This window comes from Muscardinus avellanarius, assembly GCF_963383645.1.
Source record: "Muscardinus avellanarius genome assembly, chromosome: 2".
Classification (NCBI taxonomy): domain Eukaryota; kingdom Metazoa; phylum Chordata; class Mammalia; order Rodentia; family Gliridae; genus Muscardinus; species Muscardinus avellanarius.
Window position 1 is genome coordinate 97,416,505 of NC_137787.1, and position 27,096 is coordinate 97,443,600.

At 36.0% G+C, this 27,096-nt stretch overlaps 1 protein-coding gene across 1 annotated transcript in view; it reads right to left on the reverse strand.

Annotated features, from left to right (window-relative positions):
- Positions 1 to 27,096, reverse strand: part of THSD7B (thrombospondin type 1 domain containing 7B) — a gene marked incomplete at both ends in the record, with an annotated part of 783,939 nt that overhangs the window by 9,906 nt on the left and 746,937 nt on the right. Inside the window, 7 exons of the mRNA XM_080689965.1 lie at positions 224 to 311; positions 4,454 to 4,646; positions 7,070 to 7,152; positions 8,881 to 8,976; positions 9,072 to 9,245; positions 10,373 to 10,532; positions 19,381 to 19,526. Coding sequence (XP_080546091.1) covers positions 224 to 311; positions 4,454 to 4,646; positions 7,070 to 7,152; positions 8,881 to 8,976; positions 9,072 to 9,245; positions 10,373 to 10,532; positions 19,381 to 19,526 — 940 coding nt within the window. The remainder of the gene's footprint in view (positions 1 to 223; positions 312 to 4,453; positions 4,647 to 7,069; positions 7,153 to 8,880; positions 8,977 to 9,071; positions 9,246 to 10,372; positions 10,533 to 19,380; positions 19,527 to 27,096) is intronic.

Here is a 27,096-nt window from a genome sequence, read left to right on the forward strand (position 1 = left end):
TCCTGACATTATTCAAAAAGCAAATAAAAGAAAGCTGTCTTAAATGGGAACAGCAGTGATAATGATCCCCTATTTCAACTATTCAACCACTCTACTCTTGGAAAACTACTTATGGTCCCCAGGGTCCTGTTATAATGGCAATGAGCCTGAAATATTTTTTCTTTTAGTATAAATGCCATACATATAACATTGTAGTATAAATTTTCAACTACTTAGTACTTACCAAACAAGGTAGGAAGTAAATACTAGGAAAATCATGATAAGAAAACCGCCACCTGAAACGCCATAAACCCAAATTTTTACTCGGCCATCTGTTTAAGATAGAGATAACACAACAAGCTTAGCATACAAAAGTCTATAGCATTTGAGAGAGAGAGAGAGAAAGTAAAATACAGTCTAACAACCTTGGGCTGATTGTTTGTTCTAGACTAGAACACCAGCTCCTTAGCCAACTGGCACTCAACTGCAGAAGTCCACAGCATTCTGGATTATTCTGAGTGGCCAGGTATAGTCAGGAACTGACAACATTCTCTCTGAACATTATAGGAATATGGTATCCCTACTAGAAAATATGTTTTTGAAAAAACACCTTTCATGAACTTTTATAGATAAAAATAATTTGCATTACTCTGTTTGATCTTTAGCAAACAAACCTTAAAAACATCAAGTTGCATCTACATGGTGCTGAAAATTTTATTTTGCTGAATGTTTTCTTTGTCACCAAAATTCCGAGACTTGCATAGTTATACACATATGTGAAAATACTTACAGGTGACAGCAATGAAATATAAAACGACAACAACAAATGTAAGTTATAATAGCGCCATCAATTTTTTTCACATTGCGAAATGAACATTTGTAATCATTATATAATCAAATCAAATCAATTGGCAGGCAATTTTAAATTTATTTTAAGATAGGTATTTATAGTTTTATAAATATTATACAAAACCATTAAAAAGCCAAAATTATAATCAAAAGACATTTCTGTATGTTTCTTAATCTTACTTGAAAAAAAAAAAAAACTACTATGACCAGTTTTGGTAGATCTGCTTTCTGAGTAAAAGTAGCTCAGCCAAAACCACATAACTAAACAAGTTAAACAATTTATAAAATTGCTGTAAAATGATAACTATGTACTATGAAATGATAACCAAGTACCTATTATTTTGGATTTCATATACTAGAGTTAAGTAGATTAACCAAATATCTAGTCTATTTGTGACATTTTATATATAAGATACAGCTTAAGTAGACATATGGTTTTCCTATAAACGATAGTAAGACATTGTTTCTGGAAATCTAAGGTTTTCTTCTGTGTTTTATGAGGCCATGTAGCTAACTCAACTTACAATGGGATTGACAAAGGCGATTGTTAATATCCCAAGGGAAAAAAATTACTTTATGAAAGAAACACACCCAGAGACTCATTACATGTGAATGTAATTAACTGCAGGTCCAAACTACACATATCCGCATCTTATTCTAAAAGCTTCTATGGGGTGAGAAACAATCAAAATCTATTGTAAACAATATTTATTTTGAATAAAACCACAATTACTTTTAATTATCTTCCGACTACCTATTACAGTTTGTGCTTATAGGACACTTTCAAGCCTCAATCAGATTTTAGAATGAGGTTCAATGTAGTAATACTTTGCTGTGGTGATAAAATTGTTAACACAGCTTTGATTCTGATCTCTGAAACTCGACTGATGAAATCATCTATTCTAAGATGTACATTGACAACATAAAGTAAGTAAACAAATAAGTCCTCCCTGAGTGAACATGTTCCTTATTTCTCTTTACCTACAAGCTCTCACAGGGGGCTAATGTATGGGGATAATGCATTATTTTAAAATTCCCAGTGTAAGGCAGGCATGGTGGTGCATGCTTGTAATCCCAGGCTGAGACAGGGGAATTGCAAATTGCAGGCTTACGGCCAGCCTCAGCAACTTAGTGAGATTCTCTGAAATTTAGTGAGACTCTGTTTCAAAATAAAGCATAAAATAGAGCTGAGGGTATAGCTCAGAAGTAGAATGGGCCTGGGTTTAATCCCAGTGCCTCAAGAATGAATAAATAAATAAATAAATAAATAAATAAATAAATAAATAAATATCCCTAGTGTAAATGCAAGCAGTAGTCCACAAGATTTCTGCCATGTTACTGTAAAAAGAATTTAATAAATAAATTAAATTTAATGAATAAATAAACATTTTATAATAACACAATAGCTAGGATAATACTTCAAAATATTAAAAAAGATGTATGTGAAAAATGTCTTTCCACCACCCTCTCTGAATTCTATACCTGGGAACAACCACCATTCCCAATTTCTTTATGACTATTTCTAGTTTTGATATGTATACGTGAGCATCTGACTACACTCCCTAACACACACACAAATAAATCTCTAAAAACTGCAAATGGAATCCATTCATCTGTTGATGGATATCTAGGTTGGTTCCATCATTTGGCTATTGTGAATTGTGCTGCTATGAACATGGGTATGCACATGTTACTGTAATTCTCTGATTCTAGCCTCTATGGAAAGATGCCACAAAATTCTGGGATATATATGTAATAGAATTCTACTCAGCAATTGAAAAGAACAAAGCTTTATTATTTGAAAAAAAACAGAAGGATGTGGAGAACATTATGTTAAGTGAGATTAGCCAATCACAGAGAGTGAAGGGTCATATGTTTTCTCTAATATGGTCAATCTAGGGAACACTGGGGATATAAGAGGGGTTTCTGATAATGAAGGAGAAATCTTAGTGGAGCCAAAGAGGTAGTCTAAGGGTAGGGAAGGGGAAAGAGTGTGGATCATTTATGGAAAAACTACCATTGACGATATATATATATATATATATATATATATATATATATATATATATATATATATATATATATATATATATGAAAATACCAATGCCAATCTCAGTACTCTGTATTGGGAAAGGGAGAGATGGAGAGGCAAGAGGGCACCAAGTACTACATGGATGCATGTCATTGCCAATATGATTTACATTATGATGTGAGACTGGAATGCACCAATAGGAGCATATTAAAAATAATAAATAAGTCAATAAGAATAGCAAACGGTGCACAGCATTCATTCATTTGTATTTGTATTTTTATTTTATAAAAATATAGATGGAATATATTTTCATGCTCCTTCTCAAAAGCAGGTCTACCTCATTTTAGTGTCCCTATGAGACATCATGGCACAGCTGTTCATATTTTTGTTTTTACATTATTCCACTTACGGGCATTTAGGTTGTTTCCACTCATTTGCGACAACAAGCAATCATGTAATGAATATCATTTACATACTTCTTTTAGTATACATGTATATATTTTCAGGATGAATTACTAGGAGGAAAATTTTAGGGCAAAATATATGTCATGCTTGGGCTCTGGTTTCTTCTTCAAGGCACAGTCAGTACTGTCAAGGCCTAAATCCAGAAGGGAAGGTCCTAGGGTATGTTTGTTGAGTATTGAGTTTTGTCTCCCTTCCTGCCTGTGCCCTATCAGTTAGGTTGCTTTCTTCAGTCATTCTTAGCTTTTTGTTTCCTAGAAGAGGTATGTGCAATAGGCAGAGAGATTCTTGTGTTTTTCTACTGCCCTTATGTAAAGGTCTTAATGACCTGCCTCTTCAAACCTCCCTGTCACTTGTTGCTAGAATGACCTAGGTCAAATTTATTTATGGATTCCTAATCTCTAAAAAGGGGATGATAACATACCATTAAGTTGCAAGAAAGTAATGGGAGGATTCCTGCAACAAAATCAGCCAGCATAGAAACAGAAGGCACACAGGAAATATTTAATCATTTTCTTTCCCATACTTACTAACACTAATTTCTGAGTCTTTTAGGCTTGGCATTCTGAAATACCTACCACAATCCTGGCAGACAGGTGCCACTAGACTGATTTGGTAGAGAAAATGGAGAGAAGTTATGAAATTACACCTACTAACAAGCAGGCCCCTTTACACAATGATGTCAGTAAGGTCTGCCTGCCTTTGAAACTGGTGCTCTTTACCACTTCACCAGCATTTTTAAAACCACAGCAAGTCTCTGGACATATTTTTTTTATAGTTTCTGAGTTTCTATTCTAAGTTTCTTCCTTCAATTTCCTGCAATTATAAAAGCAGAGATAATTTATACTTAAAAGATATTTTCAAAAAGCACTATTTTGTTATTTAACTCACTGCCTCTCAGACATTGATTGACAGACTAATACTCAATCATCCATGGACATATTTCACATTTAAAGGGGAATATATATTATACCAGACTCAAAATTTTAGAAACTTCAAACTAAATCATATTGGCTCATTCTTCTCTCCTCTTTAATTCCTTTCCTGCAATCTTTCCAAAATGAGTAATGATCAAACTATGAGCCCACTCGAAATGGGAAAAACTGAATTTCATCCTAAACTGAAACATACCTGGATCAAGTAGCTGAAGAGACCATCCTTTAAAAATATCATGTATTTTTGAATTTACAGGTCTGTTTTTCCCAGAAAGGGTTTTCACATCAGCCTTTTTATCCTCTGAGCCTGGTACTTTCATGCAGTAATCCAGGAAGCCATTTGATCTCATTATCTCTGTATAGCCCTGCTCACAACCACAGACTCCACCCTACAACAGAAAAGATATTTTTACGATTTATACAGTGAGTGAAGCAGAAGAATAAAGAACAATTTAAATGTTGAAATCACTTAATATTTGCATGATATGTCATAGCAATTTAGAGTTTTCAGCAACTGACTCTCCAATGAGATGTAAATCAAATATATAATTCATCTTTCTGAATTCCAAAGTCAACATTAAATAAATTGTCAGGTTTTTCTAATGTACTATAATTTTGACACCTTCCAAATATGAAATCACATTTCTTTGTGAATAGAGTGCATTAATCATGTCATTTCCTCTTCTTTATAGATGTTTATGACATTTAATCAAATTATTTTCAATTCTCTCCCAGTTGTGTGAGACAGGCACCCACTGTTTCCACCTTCCCTTCATGTGTCTCCCCTCCTAGCAGCAGGTGCTCCCTGAGGTCTGGCACCACCTAGCTTCCCAATGCCTCCATCACCACCAACCTCGTTCCATGAACAAGTTCCAACTACCTGTCTACTCCCCGGGAAGCAGTCCAAATGGAGGAAGAGACTTTACCAAAGGCATGTAACCAAGACAAAGATGTCACATATCTATCAAAATTACTCTTTCCTGTAGTAATTTGAGTGTCATCCTACATCATATTCCTCATTGGCACTGTGACAATCTGTCCTTTACTTTTGTCTGTGAGATTCCCAGTCATTTTCATATATAATGAATGCATTGGAAAAGCTGACTATGTTGAAGTATGATAGACATGCATTCCTGTCTGTCATTGGAAATGAATCTGAAAACAATTGCTCTTTCTCCAGCAAACACACAATAAAGAAGAATAGAAAAGGAAAAGCACAAAACTATAAATCTCTGTGACATTTTAAAATCATGACTCCTTACCTAAAACTATTTATCTAGCATTTTCTGAACAGATTCTGGTCCTATGTGGCCACTTGTGCCAACCCCCATCAACCAACCAGCTTTATTTTAGGTTATGAAGTGTTGAATGAAGATATGATTTTTTTATACCAAAACTAAGTAAGGCGCCTCAATCTTCTTCAAAAGGAAAAAGGTCAGAAAACTGTTTTAGTTAATTTTTCATAGTTCAGTACAGGTCACAGTCATATAATAATGAATGATTATCATGATATTTTCAGGTGAATTTAATTGAAGTTACCATATAGTGTTCAATGGAGAACTCTAATTAAGAAAATATGCATATGCTTAGTTATTAAAGTCATCTTTTCAAGATGTATCTTTATTAGTATCCAGAGAGAAAAGTTACAACCAGGCAGTCAGATGTAACAAGGGTTCAAGGAAAAGAGTAATTTATGTTTTATTAAAGAGAGCATTCAAACCAGGTGTGGTGGCGCAGCTTGTAATCCCCATGCTTGGGAGGTAGAGACAGGAGGATCATGCAGGTTCCAAGCCAGCCCTGCTGGTTTAAGAGACCCTGTTTCCAAAAATAAAATAGGTCTGGGAGTGTAGGCAGGAGGTAGAAGGGCTTCCAGGAACCCCAGTACCACAAAAAAAAAAAAAGAAAAAGAAAAAAAGAGAGCATTCAGATAATAGATGGAAAACTACAACTTTCCTTCTATTCCTTTTATTTCTTCTATTTCCTTCTATTCCTTCTTCTAGTTCTTTTTTTCTTTTTATTTCCCTCTACAAGTATGCCCACTGTCTTTTCTGTGGTAAGAAGAAAAATTAACTCATCTTCAAGAATTAACCCATCTTAGAGTAGAAGAGCCATAAAGTAGGATTGAGTGCTTGAATTATGTTTAATCAATTCATTTTTGGAATGAGCACACTACAAGAGGAAAACTGTTTCTTTAAAAAAATGTGATAGAGCTATTTAAAATTTCATATGTATGGCAAACTATGAGTGCCAATGATTAGAACACATTTTGCAATAATTCCTGGTCAGTGGTAGATGGGACTTAGAAGAGTAAGATTTCTGTCTTGAAAATATGCACACGTACATGTACATACATATTTAGATTATATGAAATATATTTTTTCAACCCTGGTAACACATTAAACTTATTTTAAATGAACTAAAAATATAGTCACACTATAATCAGAGTGTGATGATTTTTGCATTATAATTCTATCAAATATGAACAGGATATATAATCTCTAAAGTAGTTTAGATATAAAAAGCTAAGAATATAAAAACAAATAAAAGTACTTATTTGTGGATAACACTAATATAAAATTAAATATCAGAAAGGCAGATTTGGTTGTCAACAGCCTCAGAGGAAAAAGACTGTACCTTAGTACACAGCACTGCATAGAACTTCTCAATATCTAGTTAGTCCTGTAAGTGCCTCTAGATGGTATCCTGGGCACACACAACTGCTGCATGGCTCTAACATCAAGGAGCACATCCGACTGATTCCCTATAGCACAACAATCAGCATCTCTGTAGAGGACTCCAGCCCGTGACTCACCTGTGTGCAGTAGGAGAAAGGTTTCCTGCAGGCTGGAATACACTGCCGAATAGCAGCAGGGCGTGCCTGAGGGGAGCAGCCCCCTATGAAAGAAAGGCCACCATCATCTTAGCTTTGTGCATGATAAGTATTTTTAACTTTTTTTAATTTTTTCCCTTCTGGCACTGGATACTTTATAACATAATAAGAATTATAATAATGATAGTAAGTATTATTATAATCATCATCATTACTTTAAATCAATATTTTAACACTATGTTCCAGTCCTATGTTATTGATTACTCCAGGATATGTTGTTTAAAATGTGAGGCTCTGTCAAAATACAGTGTTTATTATGGAGTTTTCCCCATGGTTTTTGGCACTGTGATGCTATCATATGGTTATGCTTGAGGGCAAAGTCTGAGTGCCAGGATGAGTAAAAGAACAGATGAAATCTCAATTTTAGTTCAAGAGCAGAAAATACATCCACTTGAAAACTCATTCTATTTCTCTAGTTCCCAAACAATCCAGGTAGGCACTAGGCTGTTTCCAACAGCCAAATGCTAAAAGGTTGCCAAGAGTCACAATACAGGGGTCCATAGTTGCAAAAACATTGATAATTTTTATATGTGTACCAGACAGAACACACACATGCAGTCATATATAGACAGACTTCCACATGCATTTTTAAGAGTGAAAGCACAAACTCTAGTAGGTACAAACATCTGGCACGGTATTAGTAGGTGCTCAGTAATGCTTCTGAGTACATGGGTAGGGGCATAGTGTATGTCTATAATATGAAAGTCATCTATATGCTGGTCCTTCCTTCCTGGAGTCAGTGTAGTAAAAGTGACACAGAGAAAAACCTAATGATAATTGGACCGAGAAGTTGACTTATTATTCAAGGTCAGTGTTTAAACTGTATTTATATACTGTTGGTTGAATTTATAGCTTCTAGCATTTACATTACTCTAATTGTCTACCAATTATAAATAATTATTATATGATTAAACTATGGATTTAAGGGTATATTAATAATGCAAGGACATGTTAACAAGAAAAAGAAGGAGCTGTATAGAAGAATAGATGTTTTTCTATTTCTATAGACCCTTCTCCCAGCTCCTGTGTAAGCTGTCTGTCAGCTGCAGTGCTAAGTAAAATCAATATCAACTTAATTTGCTCTGACAAGAAAACATCAAAAAAATCTTTAAAATTATTGAAAAGACCACTTGTACTATTAGGAATGAGAAATCTTTCCTTCACTCTATTTTTAGATATTAAATTTTAATCATATTCAGAAACATATTCAAAATGAAGCCCCAGTGTATAAATACAAGCATTTGTAACTTACAGAAAGATGTTTTTGCACCATTAAGATACATACTATTTCAACTTTTTAATTTTATTTTTGACAATCCTCTTAATTTCAATTTTTAAGTGTATTTTAAAATATATGACAGCATAAAAGTATGGGAAAATATGTTAAAGTATGTCTTCAAAACTTTTTATGGAGAAGGTTCATGATTTAATGCTTTAAAGACCATTGTTTTCAACTAACATCTATCTTTTTCAGTTATTGTCTGAAATCATGAAATTTAAGGACCTTTTGTTATGTTTCAATTTATTTCTTTAACTTACATAATATTTTATGGGTCTTCAAACACAATTGTTTGCTTTCTAAGATGTCAAAGCCTAATGAAAATGTGCCATAAAGATCAACTGAGTCACTTCCCCACTTCATCCTGTTCTTATAATTTGTAAGGTATTTCTTCTCACAAACTCTACACTCCAAGATGTTTGTGAAGTGTCACATGAGTCTAAGGTAGCAATACCTGTGACGTTCACGCCATCTGAACGTTGACACCACACAGTTCGTTCATTATTGTTCCAAAGGCTCGCTTTCCAGGTGTAGTGATAACATTTGCCTCCTGCAAGTAAATATAAGAGGTTTTATTACACCTCACCAAAAGTAGACTACATCTTATCCAGTCAAGGCTAAGGAACTGCAAAGTGATCTTGGTACCTGCACAAGGGCGTGTTTCTAGAACCTGTTGGGGACAGCTGTCTTGGTTCTCAAAAGACTGAATTATAAACGTCCTTGACCTAGATTGGCGGCCTGTAGTCTCGAAGCTTCTCCCATCAATGCAGGTTAATTCACAGGTGCTCCACTCTGACCATGCAGTTAAGTGGCAGTCTCCTGGACAGTAATGGGATACAGGGAAGGGTAACAGCTTGAAAACGGGAACCTGCCAACAGTTTCATGAACAATGCATACAGAGATTCGTGGGTGGGTTCCTTATACTGCACATTCTATTTTGACCAGTTTTCCAATTAGGAAGCACTAAGGAATATGAAGTAATTTATATAATTTAATCTACTTTAACAAGGGAGTGCTAAAATTAAATTGCCATTACTTTGCTTCAAATCATAGTGATCATAGCTACAGAATACTATGTGTCTGCTAGTGATAATCCACATTTTTAAAGAGAGATGTAAAGATTATAGTAACAGCTTTCAGTGATTAGCATATTATTATTAAATGGATGTACAAAGAATCCATATGAAAAAGAATAAGTAGGTCACTGAAATATCTTTTGGCCTAAATGATGTTTAATTAAATACTCTCTCTATATATACACATATATTTAATTTATAAATATAAACATATTTGTACATGAATTATATTCAATTATATACATGTATACATACATGCAGATATATGTTTGCATATATTACATATATGTACACATGTGTCTGTACATACATACTCAGTGTAAAAAAATATTAAAGTACCTCAAATGTCTTCTATGTAAATTAAGTTATATTACCAGGATCAAAATAAACATATATCTTATATAACTAATGATGACCTTCACATTTACATAGAATTTGCCTGTCTACAGAGTGCTTTCATGAACTCTTAACTTTACTGTTTCCCACCATGCCATCACCCAAGGTTGATCCATCCAAGGGTATATATTCTTAACTGCTGGCCAATGTGCTAGTACTGTGGGATCAGCCCACTAGACAGCTGAAGAAACCAATGTGCAGAGGGTCCTGACTTGACACCTTATATAAAACACAAGTAAAGTGATAGAGACAAAATTCTACTATAGGCCCTAAATTTCCAAATTTAGTGCTCTTTTATTTTCCATTTCCTATTTTGCCTTTATTAAATAGTAGTATATTCTGAAATAATTTGCAATAATTTTTAAAGTTAATTTAAAATTTTAATTGTGATGAATAGGACTTCTCCAAAAAAATTAAATAGAAGAAATAAATCACATCACCTTGGAAGGTGTCCTAATTGCTAGAACTGCATACCTGGACAAGGCACAGAGCAGGGCTGCTTCAGGATGCTGTTTTGAAAAGGCATTTCTCCACACAGTGCATCCTCTACACGAACAGCTGTGTGAAGGATGGAACCACTGTGGACCACGCAGGAGAGGCTGCGCACCTGGATTCCTTCCCCACAGTCTCCACCCTGTGAGAAGAAAGGATACTCTGAAAGAGTTACCATCTCAAAGTTTTGGTGTATGCCAGGCTGGGCGTGGTGGCGCACGGTAATCCCCGCGCCTGGGAGGCAGAGACAGGAGGATGCGCAGGTTCAAAGCTAGGTGCACGCTGGCTTAGGAGACCCTGTTTCCAAATAAAAATGTAAAAATAGGTCTGGGAGTGTGGCCCGGAGGTAGAAGGGCTTCCAGGAACCCCACCAAAAAAAAAAAGAAAAAGAAAAAAAAGAAAAAGTTTTGGTGTCAGCCATCTTTTGCCTAAGAAAACCTTCCTTGTAACAGTTTTCAACAGCTAGTCTAACAGTTTCCTCCTCTTAGGAATTATCTCTTAATGATTGACAAAAAAGTATCACCAGGCAATATTTCTAGAGCTGATAGAGAAACTGAAGTAGAAATACAAACTGAAGTAGACATAAAATGCATGGACTCATAATATGACCAGTAATTTTGGAACTGAGCCAGAATTGACTAAACAAGAAAAACAATACATAATCTGTCTAGGTGTACGTGATAAAATGGCCTAATCTATAATAACCTCCCAAGAGAACATGTACGGCCACAGGGCATGCATTTCTCTTTTACTTTTCTTGGTTTTCTTTTGTAGAGAATTCAGTGCTTTCTCAGACCGAGGAGGTTGGGGCTTTCAGTAAAATACTGTTCTCTATTGCTATGAAAAGTTGTTTTTTCTAGCATACCTTCTATACTTGAAATTCTTTGAGGATATTTCATACCAATCTCGCTCAGATACTTGAGGCAATTAAAACAATTTGTATAGTGTCTCATAGAAACAGAAGCTTAAAATTGAAAGGCTCTCAGTGGTTATCTAGCCCAACCATCTACTTGAGAAAAGGTTCCTTATTATAAAAATTTTGGCGGATACTTATGAGACAACTATCTTCACCTTACTTTTAGCCATATGCTCATTTTTATAATTTTTTTTCCATTGGCTATTTGAATAACTTTGCTGATAGCTCTATTTTCACACGAATATATAAACAGAGTCCCAGGCAAAGCTTTCATGCTAAGAAGGTGCAACATCAGGTTGGCAAAAGTGAGGGGTGTAAAGAACTGAAGCAAACACAGAGGTCCTGTGTGACCACATTGGCCTCAACTTCACAGATGGGCACAGATAAGTCTTGGCCATATGTAACATCTTCCAGAAAGGTCACATCTTCCTGGGTTTCAGTTGTCCCCAGTTATCATCATGTCTCAGTACTACCATGAAGACTAGGGAGAAAGGATTACAGGGAAAGGTGCTTAAATGCCAATAAACTCTTTGGATCAACTAAATAGAGCAGTTCTCATTGACCAACATTCATTCTAGTCTTTATTTGCTTCCACAAAGTCCCAAAGCTGGTGGAGATCTAGAGTATTTGTAACAATTGCTATTGCTGTTGCAATTGGTGTGTGTGTGTGTTTGTGTGTGTGTGTGTGTGTGTGTGTGTGTGTGTGCATTTCAGAGAAAGAGAGAGAGAGAGAGAGAGAGAGAGAGAGAGAGAGAGAGAGAGAGAGATGACATCCTAGTAGACACTCAAGCTTGCAAGTTCCCAGCCTTTGCATCTTACTGCTGCAGTCAGAGATTCTACATTTCTACATGGTACACACCTTTAACATGTGGTATTAGGTGACAAACTAACAACTTTATGCCTGAAAATTGGGTTCTCTTTCTTTTTTATCCATTCTTCCCTGCAGGACATACATGGTACACACCTTTATTAGATGATATTAGGTAACAGTCTCATAATTCTGTGTTAGGACACTGAGTTTCATCTCTTTTCTATCCCTTCTTCCCTGCAGAATGTAGAAAGTATAGTGCCTAGATCTTGGAGATGCTGTGGCTCTTGGAGAGACAGGAGTGAAAAAGGACAACATGTTCAGCTCAAACTTCCAGGACAGTGTTGCAAGTCCAGGAGCAGGTTATCTACAATTGATCTGGGCACCAGGAGGCCAAGTCATAGTAGCAACAGCTGTGAGGCATCAGAGAAAGTTCCAGGACAGGCTGCTGGAGGCACAGGGTGGCCAGAATGACTGCCAAGAATGATTCTCAACACAGAGAAAGTTGTGACTTAAAGACCTGCAGTTACCCTCTTATCTGTGGCTTCACTTTCTGAGGTCTCATTTGCCCACAGTTAGCCCTGTTTTGAAAAACATTACAAAGAAAATTCCAGAAATAAACAGTTGATGTTTCTAATGCATGCTATTCTAAGTAGCATGACAAAATTTTAAATTATTTTTATTGGTGCATTGTAGTCGTACATCTTAAGAGTGTACAAGGTGGCAGATGCATACATGCACACATCACCCAATTAGTCCTTACCCAATTCCCACCGTACTCCCTCCCTATCCTTCCTTCTCATGTTTGTCATAGTGATTAACTTTGATACTAGCATACATCATGTACATTAGGGACTTTCTCTCTTGTGTCACCCCATTGTGTCCTGTCCAAGATATCTGGTTGCAAAGTACATCCAGGCTGAGCCCCACCCATCGTGTTCTTGCTTATCAGTTCCTCTGCCATGGTATCATAGTGATCCTGTTCAAGTACCTACTACTTCCTTAACAATGGCCCTACAGCACAAGATTAGTGGTGTTTTCAATTTTTGCGACATATTTTATACTTGTTCTATTTATTATTATTAATATCTCACTGTGCTTAATTTACAAATTAAACATTATTATAATAATTAATGCATAGAAAAAACATATTATATGTAGTGTTTGGCTCTCTCCATGATTTCAGGTATCAATGGGGGTCTCATGGATACGGGGAGAATGCTATACAAAAAAACGGATACAAAATGGAAAAGTACAAATTATAGCAAACTTATTGAGGCTCATAAACTGTGACCATCCCATCATCTTTCAGAGATTATGTTTAATGAAAGTTTTAATGGGTTGATTTAGGACTGTAGGTTAGACTGTTCAAGTTGTTCTAACCAAATGCCTTAGACTGAGTAATTTATAAACAATATAAACTTATCATTCAAAGTTTGGGAGGCTGGGAAGCCCAAAGGCAAGGCACTGGCAGATGCAGCGTGCTGAGGTCCATTCCTCAGAGATGGCAACTTCTGTGTGTCCTCACAAGATCCTTCAGGCCTTTTGTCTAAGAGCATTCATCCCATCCATGGGGGAACACAACCCTTTTGATCTAATCACTTTCAAGGCCCCCCATCTCTTAACTCTACCACATATGGGGTTAGTTACAACACATGAATTTTAAGGATACCCAGTCAGACCACAGCAAATGATAGTTCCCACACTTGAGTTCTCAATAGAATAATTGCTCTGATTATTTCAATGGCTATTGTGAAACTATTAAAAACACCATAATTTAGCCGGGCATGGTGGTGCACGCTTGTAATCCCCGCGCTTGGGAGGCAGAGACAGGAGGATCGCGCAGGTTCGAAGCCAGCCATGCACGCTGCCTTAGGAGACCCTGTTTCCAAAATGAAAATGTAAAAATAGGTCTGGGAGTGTAGCCTGGAGGTAGAAGGGCTTCCAGGAACCCCAGTACCACCAAAAAAACAAACAAACAAACACACAAACAAACAAAACAAAACAAAACACCATAATTTTAAAATCAAATGCACTTTTGGGATATAAAAGGAAGTTCAAAATCAAGCCATGATAGATTCATTTAAAGCAAGTGTTCCACACCCTTGGCAACTTAGTAAGACCCTCAGCAACCAAATAAGACAGACCCTGTTTCAAACTAAAAAATAAAGCTAGATGTGGTGGCTCACACTTGTAATCCCTGCGCTTGGGAGGTGGAGACAGGAGGATCACACAGGTTCGAAGCCAGCCTTGCTGGCTTAAGAGACTCTGTTTTCAAGTAAAAATATAAAAAATAGGTGTCTGGGAGTGTAGCCTGGATGTAGAAGGAACCCAAGTACCATCAAGAAAGAAATAAATAAAAAGAGTTGGGGTGTAGCTCACAAGTAGAAGGCCCTGGGTTCAATCCCCCAAACACAACAAAACAAAGCAAAAAAAAAAAAAAAAAACTGCAAATGTTCCAGTAAATCTTTACTCCATAAAATGAAAAATAACAAATATAAATTAACTTTTTTGGGAGGAGGGTTTTTTAATAACTTGCTCTCCAGATATTGGAATCGCTACAGAATTTTCTAGGTGTACATTTGCAATAGAGTACCAGGCTTTGTGCACTTGAGTCTAAATGTACTATAGCATGTGTTAAATTTGAAAGTTCTACACATATTCGGATGTGGACTCTTGTTAATCAAGTTCAGCCTTCCTCCTCCTCTATCTTTCCATTCTAGCTTTGCTGGTATTTCCCCTCCATTATCTGGAGTACCACTGGTATCCTCTAGGTTCCCTAGTCTGGGCATATTAGAGGAAACATATGTACCTTCTCCTTCTGTGCTTGGCTGGTCTCACTTAACATAATGCTCTCCAGGACTTTCCATCTTCTTGCAATCATTGTTGGAAGGGGGGAAGGGAAAACAGGGGCAGGAGGAGGGAGTGGGCATCAAGTATAGTTTAAATGTATACCATTTATGTTCAATAAAAAATTTTTAAAAATTTGAAAGTTCTGAGATGTAGAACCCCAGTTAAGGGAAGATGCAATTGGTGGGAGTTTTGTTAGACACTCTATGGGGAAGAGTATGAAAAATGACAGGAAATAAGTCTATACCAGGGATCATTTTAAAAACCAAGACAAATAGCAATAGGCTCCTGGTATGTATCTTGGGATCAGCCTATATTCAACCTTAATCTCTTATACCTTTCACGACAGCCACAATATGAAGAGAAATCAGCATCAGAATGATAATTTCATTCAGAAAACAAGCATTCACTCATCCACATTCACACACTAGGGCCTGCAAATAGACCAGAATCCTTAGAGCAAGATTGTAAATATTCAGGTTTCTCTCACTAACCTTATGCTTCCCAGATCATTAATGGGGATTTTGTATACACTGAATTGGTATCTCTACCAGATGCAGATAGGCAGATGGCACTAATAAGCATAATCACAGTTTTATTCAAATTTATAACAGTAACTACAATTGATCGAGCTCTTAGTCTATATCAGTTACTATGCTAAAACTTCATACAATTTAACTTTTTTCAAACACTCAGCAAAATGTACAGTTGGCCCTTATACCAGGATAATAGTGGATTTCCACATAACACAATTGTTCATCCAAGTCAACTGAAAACTCTAAAAGGTTTATAAAAACTGAGTCTATGCCTAGCATAGTGGTATAAACCTATGATTCCAATATTTGGAAGGCTAAGACTGGAGGACTGCAGGTTGAGGATAGCCTTGGCAAATTAGTGAGACTGTCAGCAACTTATCAAGACCCTGTTCCAAAAATAGAAAATAAAATAGAGGTAGAGGTTGTAGGTCAGAGGTTAGAATGCCTAATACCATACAAAAAATTATCTGTACTGAATATGTACACTTTTTAAAAATTATAATAAAATTTAAAAAAATAATAAAAACTATAATATATAAAATTATAATGAAAACTAATTATAATAAAACTATGATAAAAACTAAAATTATAATAAAAATATTCATATAATATTTATATTGAATTAGATATATAAATAATCGAGAGGTAAATTAAAGTCTATGTGAAGATGTAAATTGGTTATATAAGTAACATATTCATTTGATATGGAAGAGGAGTTTCTGTGCATACTGGCATCTGGTGTGAAATGCTGGAATCCAGCTATTGCTACCTGTATGACATAAATAAGAAAATAGATGCTTGGAGGGTTTATAAAGGCAAGGATGTGAGGAAATAGAAACTTTCATGCTCTATTGGTAGACTACATATTAGTGCACCCAGTATGGCGATTAGTATACAGGATCCTCAAAAGACTAGGACTCTTTGACTCAGCCATACCACTCCTCAGTATTTCTCCCAAACAATTTCAAGTCAAAAAAATGAATATTCATGTTTATAGCAGCACAATTCACAATAGACAGATTATGGAATCAACCTAGCTGTCACCAAATGAATGAATAATAAAAATGTGGCATATATACACAGTAGAATTTTACTCCACCATAAAGAACAACAAAATTATGTCATTTACAGAAAAGTAGATGGAACTAGAGAAAATGATGCTAAGTGAGATTAACCAGTTTCAGTGAACCATGTGTCAAATGTTTTCTCTCACATGTGGAAGCTAGAAAGAAAATAGGACAGGAAAGAGACTTCAGATAAGTGAGGAGAAAGACCAGTAGAAGGGAGTGGTAGGGGTAAATGAAAGAACTGATGAAAGAAACAATTCAAATTTATGCAGTGCCCATGCATGAAAGTATCACTACCAATCTTGCTATTATGTGTGGGGAGGGGCCGACAGCAGGGTGGGCCCTGAAGGGAGACATACCAAGACCCGTGTACATGTTCGAATGACTTTGAACCTCACAGAGATATACAGTTGCAATGCACCAATAAAGGTATTTATAAAGAAAAGAACATTGGTCACAAAGGCAGAGCTAGGAATTACCAGAATCATAATCAAAATGAGGGTTTTCTGGACTCTAGTCTGGGCTTTCCACACAAAGTTGTCAACATACCTGTGCATGCTTATTAGCAGCCAAAGAAATGGGGAAAAATGAATTAGGAACTGCTAAAGCAAAAGTGATGCCTGATGATAAATCCTTTTTTTTTTTTTTTTTTTTTTTGCTAATATCTTTCTGTAAAGGATTGTGGCAGAATTGGTGCATCCATCGTGCCTTATGTAATCTTCTCCTATGCTGGCTTGATAACTTCGGAATGGCAAGCAGCCACCGAAATGTCATCGCCACTCTTAGTGAATGAGCTTCCAACCTGCATTTGGCAGGTTGGGGCATGCCAGGACAAGCGGAAGCAGAAAATCAGCCAGAGAGAGATGTTCTTTCTTTGTGTGAAAGGCCGGAATATATTTTGATCAGAAATGCCAAAGCTTCAGCTTACATATAAATTAAAGAAAAGACAATTCACTGAAATGATATTGCCCTATCATCTTACAAAGAATTAAAGGCTTTAGGAAAGTCTGAATGCATCCAGAACTCAGAAAGATATCAGCTCAGATACTGTCATGATCCCCTGTTTTGGTGGCCTCTGCTTTTCTTTGTGTTTTCTTCTTTGTGCTTTCTTGCTTCTGAACAACTGACTTTTATCTACAAGGTGGAGAAATGTGGCAGCTAAGGATTCCTGATCATGGTATCTTTGAACAGATGCAAGTCCACTTCAAATTCTCAGGAAAGAACACTGAACGACCCTGTTTAGGAAGGCAGGCAGGTACCCACCAAGAGTAATTAGTTATGGTCAGGTTTTTCATTTTTTTAGGGGTTGAATTAAGCCAAGCTGGAGAGTTGAAACACTTGGGAGTAGGATTAATCCTGTCTAAATCTGAGACAGTGCTGAATCTCTTACAAACAAATGCCAATTGCCTTCTTGTTTGGCTCTCTGGGGCCTCTAAAACTGGGTGTCTCTAATAGATGCCACAATCCCACCAGCAGCAGCACGATTACAGAGAATGGTCACAATCCATCACTCTGTCTCTGTGATTCTGGCAGAGGCTCAACTTGTGTCAGCGAAACAGTACATCTGACATTTCCCTATAATGTTCCTATGAGACAAGTTGGTAGGCTGGTTTAGAAGGAGGAGAAGGAGAAGGGGGAAAGTGGAGGATGCTCCCTCCCTCTTTCTCCTTACCCCTCTCTCTCATTTTCCTTTCTTTTCTCTCACTTGATCTGCAATGGTTCCCTGAATCCTTTGAGCTTATTTTCTCTATCGTGTCAAAGTTATCACAATTATAAAAAAGAACTATTCTTTCCATTTTCTTAATTGTAAGTGATTGTGAACACCATTTAAAATTTGCTGAAGACCTGGGGAAGAAGTTTTTAGACTACTAGACAAAGTATTAATATTTAAAGCTATTAGGTTACTTCTGAATTGGTTAATTAGCATGGTTACCTTATTTTCCATAAGAAAGAAGACTGAACAAATGTACCACATATTTTTGCTCCTCTGGGACCTATTAAAATACATGGGCATTTAACTTCTGCAAGATAATAACGTTGCATGACAATGTCATCCTGACAAGAACACTAAACATCTCTATGAGAATACTCTGCAGGTTTTTTAATGCATAATCAAAATTATTGTTACCTAATTAGAATATGCTTTAGAACATGAAATGAAGGATAAACTAGTAAAATAAGAATAAAGGAAAAATCAATGTGCTTTTCCTGAAGCAGGAAGCCAGAGAGAAGAGGCAGTAGATCTTTGCTGATCTAGCAAAAGCTCTGGGTACGTGATATATTATGATGTTGCTAGGCATTTATACTTCAGGCCAATAAAAAAAGTAATCATTGAAGAAAATGTAGTAACCTTGGTTCGTGTAATAGTGTTAAAATATAACTTTCATACACTCTTGGTTTTCTGCCCATATGCAAGATTTGTCTAAGCCAAGAAGTGCCACAATAAGAAATACAATCTAAAGCAAGCTGTGCATTTCTACTGCATCAGGGTTTTGCCTAATTAAATACTACTTTGATATTCCCAACAAGCCAAGAAAATAACAGAAAATTCTTAAGATGCCAAAGAGATTGGCAGTCCCATGACCCAGCTTATTATAATCAGTGCCTAATGAATGGCTATTTATTTTCTTAGCGATATCACTAGGAGTGAGGTTAAATCACTTGGTTATATTTTTCCATGTTCATCATTGTATTAAAAATACATTGTGCTAGAATGCCTGGTGCTATAAATTTTATTCTATCTGTACATTTGCCCAGATAAGTGCTTTGGACATATTGAGAAGCATTTCTGTAAGTGTCATTACATGACCTACCTCCAATTTACATGCAGACCAGTTGCCAAGGACCCAGCTGTAGCAGGGGGTCACTGGGCAGGTTTTCTGCTGGGTAAGCTCTGTGGGGCATGGCCGTCCTTCTCCTTGGGTTGGCATAATGATAAATCGAGTCCGGCTCATTCGACCTAAAATGATAAGGGAGGTGTCAGCTTTTCAGTTAGAGTTTGACTTGGAAAGGGAACTGGATAGAATATTGTCTTCCACATGTAAGTCTTCATTATAGTGCATCCAGCTCTGTCCTGTGTCCCATTTTTAGTTTTCTGCCATTATAATTTAGATTTCTATAGATGCAGATTATCTCTATCTCCATCATGCTTTAAAGGATTCAAAATTCTACTTGTCTTTTACTTCTCTAGTCTTTATAAGTCCAAACTCTATGTGGTTGCCAAATACACTGATTTTGTAAACATTTGTAGAATGCTAATTTATTTAGCAAGTATTTATTAATTAGCTCTAGTATAATCAAGACATCATACTGATTGCTACCTGTAGTGGCACCATTGCCAGATGTGTCTTGTACCCTCACAGGTCTTAGGGTTTTGGCCCCAATTAGAAATATTAAATAAAAATAGAAAAATTTGAATCTTTTTTTCTTGTTAGGTTCTAAATTAGTAAACAAGGTAAAAATTTCACATAATGAAAATTATGCTAAAATTCTAAATTACTAAAGAAATTACCCAAATTGCCAGGCATGGTGGTTAATGAGTGTAATCCCAGTACTTGGAAGGCTGAGACAAGAGGATTGAAAGTTTAAGGCTAGCATTAATAATTTAGTGAGAACCGCAGCAACTTGGCAAGATCCTATTTCAAAACGAATATTTTTTAAAAGGGAGGGTAAATGTCTCTCCTTTTTTATTGATGCATTATAATTATATATCATACTGAGATATACAGTGATAGGCATTCATGAATGAAAGTTATGGAGTACTTCCTTTCAGGTCCTATCTCCTTCATTCCCCTTTCTTGTACAGTCTTTGAGACTGACATTGATAGTTTAATATACATGCATAGCATGATTTCAATGTTACCTCCTCTGTGTCTCTATTCCTCCTTCTTCCTGCCTAAATTTATTACTCCACTGAAGTCTCTGCTTCTCTACCCGAGGTTACCCTTGATTCCCTTGATTCCCAATTTCTATTTAACTTTCACATAGGAGAGAAAGTATACAATTATTCACTTTTTCAGACTGGAGAATATTACTTAACCTAATATTCTCAAGTTCCATCCATTTTCCTGCAAATGACATAAATTTGTTTTTCTTTATGAGTAAAATTACTTTGTATATATACACCAGAGTTTTGTGAGCTATTCATTAAAGCTAGTTTTGTTTTGTTTTGTTTTTTTTTTAAAGAGAATTTAATCCCTGCGCTTGGGAGGCAGAGACAGGAAGATCGCACAGGTTCGAAGCCAGCCACGTGCGCTGGCTTAGGAGACCCTATTTCCAAATAAAAATGTAAAAATAGGTCTGGGAGTGTAGCCCGGAGGTAGAAGGGCTTCCAGGAACCCCACTAACACACACACACACACACACACACACACACACACACACACACACACAAAATAAAAGAGAATTCAGAGGTAGAATGTACTTGGGTTCAATCTCCAGCACCCCCTAAAGTCCCAATAAAATTACTTAAAATTAATTACATCAAAGTTGTTTAAAAATTCTTAAATTACTCTAAAAAATAAAAGGTCCCAGCAGTATTCCTCAATTAATTCAACATGGCCAATTTTCTCTAGAGATTAAGGACCAATTTCTTCCTTTACTGAATACAAGAAAAAACTTGTGGGCTTTATGTCTAACAACCCTGATGTTTTAAAAAATATATATTCAAATACTAGTATTCCATTTCACAGTGAAAGATGGTTAATAAGAATGGCCGAAGCAAGAACAGGTGCCCTTATTGTCTTTTGAGCACTCCTGGCATTAGATCCGAAGCTCAAGTGTAACAGTGCACAGAATGAACAACACTATGAATCTCCCCCTCTCTCCCTCGTCATCTTCTTCCTCTCTTCATGCCCTTACCCCTATCTGCTTTTTTTTTTTTTTTTTGCTTAGAAGGTACTAAGTGTATTTAACTTAATCACTATAATTTATCTGTCAATACGCAGTGAATATGATGCCCTTCCACTGCCATTATAAAATTAATTATGCCATTGTATTTGTGAAAAATAATACAGAGAATACAGGGTGTTCTTTGAGAGCTTGTAATGAAGTGTCAGTTATATTCTGGAAGAAATCAGAGATCATTCTCCTGAAAGTTTGAACTTGAAGCAGAAATCTGAAGGGCTGTAGGGAACACAATATGTAGAGAGAGTTCTGTGTAAAGAGATCGTGAGATCTAAGCAAGATGACAACTAAGCACCTGACAGGGACCAATGTAGGTGGGACAGAGGGCATGAGGAAGAGAAAAGCTTGAGAAGGTGATGTTCAGGCTACCAAAGGTGAGGTCTGTTAGTTGATATCAATGTATCTACATATATATCCTATGAAAAAGGGAAGTCTAGTGGTGACTTCATAGAATTCACTTGCAAGCCCTAGATAGACATAATTATCAGGTGTCCTCGAGTTTAGTAACAAGGATAACTCATACTTTCATAGGACCAGACCTCTTACTGTTCACCAAATATTATCATAGATTTGGTGGTAAACTAATTCTCTCTGAGAAGATCTTTGAAGAAAACTAGAAACTTCTAATTACTGCATTATCAATCTATTGAGGTTCAGGCTTCTTTACCTATTATGGGAATCATATAAATTAAGTCCTAATTGGATATTTGTTTAATTCATATTTTTAAAATTTTAACATGATATTATATTCCCTGAAATGTCTGATAATATAGTGACACCAGTAACATTTGAGCTGGTATCATGTGCTAGGCAATATTCTAAATACTTATATGACTGACTGATTCATTTATTGGTCAGAACAAACTTGGAGAAAAATTCTGTTCTTTTACCATATTGCAGATGAGAGAATTGAGGTGCAGAGGACTGAAGTCACTTGTGTGAAATCAAAACACTAGCAAGTAGCAGAACAGTATTGAAACCCATGATGTTTGCTCCAGAGGCTACTGTTTCGACCAAGCTGCTACATAGACATAGGCAAGAGAACAAGAATGGCTCCCTAGCTTTGTATTTTAGAGGTTGCAGCAAAGAAACTTTGGATGACATCGCTCAGATCCAATCACAGGTCAGACATCATTTATATGAAATGCTTTCTGCACCTAATGAACACTTTTGCCAAAAGATTTTATGTTAGTTATTGCTCAAATACTCCTTAGTTTTAACTTTTATGTTTATTATCTTGACCTAAATTCCTATTATCCTAATGCCATTTTAATTGCAGTATTTTCTATCAATCTTTGTAAAAATATTGGCAATATGCTGCCACATTTATGACATCTAAAGAGGCTCTATTTCATCTTTATCAGATGACTATTTTTTAAATAACAAAATCATCATATCAGTCATGAGAAGCATAGACACTAGATTTCCCTATCTTTTGCTATCTGAACACAAAGATATGAAACTGGAGATTATTATACTAAGTGAGACTAGTCAGTCACAGAAATTCAAGGGTAGTATGTTTTCTCTCATTTTGTGGAAGTTAGAGAGAAAATAGAAAAAATAAGGAACTTTGAATAATGAAAAGAAAAATCTGTATAGTAGTTGAAGGGGGTTAAGGGAGAGTGTTAGGGAGGTAGAGCTGGAGGACTGGGGAAGGAAATAGCTGAAATAACACTATGGCAATATGTGAAGGTATTACTACCAATCTCACTAACTCAGGTGGAGGAGGAGGAGGAGAATGTAAGGTGAGAAACAGAAGGAAGCACATAAAATGCTGTAACTGTATATTTTAACACGTTAAACCTCATTATGAAATATACTTGGAATATACCAATACAATTTTTTATAAAAGATCTTCAAACAATGACTATTACTACCAAGAGTATTATTTGAAACCAAGGAGCACATGGCAAACCTACATTTTGAAGTATCTTCTCCTTTTTAATTGGTTTATATTAAATTCAACAAAAAGTATTGTTAATACAGGCATGAAAGTGTAAAGGAAAACTAATTGACCCGGTAATTCTGTTTGGTTCTTGATGTCTTCTAGTAAGTTCCTTTTAAGTCAAGATTATTTTGCCTAAATTAAATAACCAGAAAAATTATACCTCAAATTGGATACTCTCCCAAATTCTAAAGTTATAAATTAAAAATACAACAACCTGAAATGCAGATATATTAAAACAGAGTCCAACTCCTCCAGCAAGGTGTGGTCAAATACAACCTGTGTTCCATACCTCATTCAAACATGCCACTCTCAGAAATGGTTATTCTGCTAGGTAGTGACCCCAAAAATCAGAATCTTCAACAGTTTCTGTGATAGTGGATTTTGATGAAAGAATGACAGCAGTAGAGGCTATGAACAAATTAAAGTATTTAAAATTATGATGTGAATTGGACATAATTGGAAAAAGATTTCAAGATAGCTTATCTATAGTGAAAAGAAACCTGGATATTGAATCAAAAGCCTGTAGTTGAAAATAATTTTCTAGAATTAACAGCTAGAAAATGATGTGACTAGCTTGGTGTGGTGGTGCACACCTGTAATTCCCGTGCTTTGGAGGCTGAGACAGGAGGATCACGCAGGTTCAAAGCCAGCCTCAGCTTAGTGAGGTTCTCAGCAACTTAGTGAGACCCTGTTGTCAAATAAAATAGAAAATAGGTCTGGGATTATAGCCCGGAGATAGAAAGCTCCTGGGTTCCACCCCAGCACCACCATAAAAAAAAAAGAAAAAGAAAATAATGTGACTACATGAAAGTAATTTAACTTCTCTACTCATGAATTTCTTTCTCTACAAAATAATAGCAACCAGAGAGATTGAAATAGCAATAAATAGCTAGCAATCAAAGAAAATCCCAGGTCTAGATAGATTACAAGTTTTAGAAAACCTTTAGGCTTGTATTTAACTCCAATGGTTTATATATCTGCCTTTAGAACAGTATTACACTGTTTCAATTATTGTAGCTTTATATGGTTTGAAATCAGAAAATATATATCTGCTAGCTTTGTTCTTTTTCAAGATCGTTTTGGGTATCTAGAATTCATATTCCATATTAGGATAGATTTTTTTTCTGAAAAATAAATATATGAATATATGATAGTTTCACCTAAAAAAACAGAAAAAAATATGCTCTGGTAAGAAAGAAAGCAAAAAGAAATATTGAAATGTTATCTTTAAGTTATCAAAAGCTTGGTATCAGACAAATGAAACTGTTATGTGAGATTAACATTTTTAATTTTGGATAAATTGCTATAATACTAGATGTCAACCACTAAGCCAAGCATGGGAAGGAGGGATGGGGAGGGAATGGGGTGGGGATCGGGTGGGGGCTGACTGGGCGATGTGTGCATGTATGTCTACAAAAGTTTGTATCCCACTATGATGTATGAATACAGTGCACCAATAAAATAAAATTAAAAAAAAGAAAACCTTTATAGAAGATCTATCCCAGAACCTTAAAAATTATTCCATGACACAGAATGAGATGGGATTTTCCCAAACACATGAAACCAGTGTCACATTAATACCAAAATGAAATAAAGCTCAAGAAAAGACCAATATTATTGATGAACTTAGATGTAAAATTTCTAAAAAAATACTAGCAACACATATTCAAAACCACATTAAGAAAATTATACACCATGATCAAGTTGGGTTCATCCTAGGAATGCAAGTTTGGTTCTACATTAAAAAAAAATAAAACCATGTAATTCGCTGGGCGTGGTGGCCCACGCTTGTAATCCCCGCACTTGGGAGGTGGAGACAGGAGGATCACACAGGTTCTAAGCCAGCCGCACTGGCTTAAGAGACCCTGTTTCCAAATAAAAATATAAAAAATAGGTCTGAGAGTGTACCCTAGAGGTAGAAGGGCTTCCAAGAACCCAAGTACCACCAAAACAAAATAACAACAACAACAAAATGTAATTCATCACATAAGCATAACTAAGGCAAAAAAATCACATGATCATTTCAATTGACACTGAAGAAGCATTCAAAAAAAACTTCAACGCCCATTCATATTAAAACAAGAACCATAGAGAATCAGAATAGAAAGAACTTACCTCAACTTAATACAGGTAACATACAATTAAACCATAGCCAAAATCATAGTATATGGAAACAAAAACTGAGTTAATTCTCTTTAAAATTGGGAACAAAGAAGGATGTCTACTATTAGCACTCTTTTAATATAATATTCAACTCTAGGCAGAGCACTAAGACAAGAGAAGGAAGTCAAATTAATACAAATGAAAAAGAAGAGCTTAAATTATTTCTATTTGCAGAGGATATGGTCACTTTTCACAGGTCTAGAAAAATTAGTTCTAAAATTCACATGCAACAACAAAAGACCCAGAACAGCCAAAACAGTTCTCTGCAATAAGAACCATGCAGGAAGGAAGCTTCACAGTACTAGACTTCAAACTATACTACAGAGCCAAAGTAATAAAAATGGCATGGCTTTGGTACAAAATTAGACACATAGACCAATGGAACAGAATAGAAGATTCAGAAACAAATCTACGTACTTCCAGCCAATTGATTTTTGACAAAGGGTCCAAAAATACATACTGGAAAATGAGAGGCCTTTTTAACAAATAATGTTGGCAAAAATTGTTATTCATATACAGAAAAGTGAAAGTAATTCCACTGTCTCACTCTGTATAAGTTAATTCAAGATAGATCAAAGACCTGGATATTAGACTAGAGACTTTGCAGTTACTTGAAGATGGTATAGGACCAATGCTCCAACATAAAGGAATGGGTAGAACCTTCCTCAATAAGACTCCAAGGACACAAGAAATTAAAATAAGGATTAATATGTGGAGGGAGGAAAATGAAGAGGAAGAGGAGGAGGGAGGGAGAGGGGAGGAGGAGGGGGAGATGGAGGGAGGTGGAGAAGGAAAAGGAGGAGGAGGAGGAGGAGGAGGAGGAGGAGGAGGAGGAGGCAGGTGGAAGTGAAGGAAGAGGAGGGGGAAAGTGGACGAGTGAAGAGGAAAGAAAAAAGAAAAAGAAAATCTATTGTTTCATGGTTGGCATTTGTAGCTTGACCCTAATTTCTTTGGCCCAGCCACTTTTCATCAATTTTCCTTACCCTTTTCTTAATTTTTAGTGTGAAGACTGCTCCATCTTGATTCTTCATTTAAAAATATATACCCCATTTGCTAGAGATTGATTCACAAACCTTTTAATGGCACTGATAAGATACATGTGTTAACCAAGGATGCTTACTGATGGAGGGATGCTTTTGTAAATAATCAGTTCATTAGTAAATATCTTGATATTTGCTAATGATAACTAATAATAATTTTGACTTTGTTTCCTATGCAACTCACAGTTATGAGGATTTAGGTAAAGAATATTCAGAGGATGAGGACCACATGGGAACATCTCCCACAGGTTATATAATTTCGTGTGTGTGAGGGGAGAAGGCACTGGGGATTGATCCTGGAAGCATTTTACCTTTGAGCTACACCCCCAGCCTACTTTTATTTCTTATTGGAAACAGGGTTTTGCTAGGTTTATAAAATTCTCACATTAGCTTAGGTTATCCTTGAACTTGTAATCCTTGTCTCAGTTTCCCAAGTACTGGGATTATAGGCATGCACCACCATTCCTGGCTTA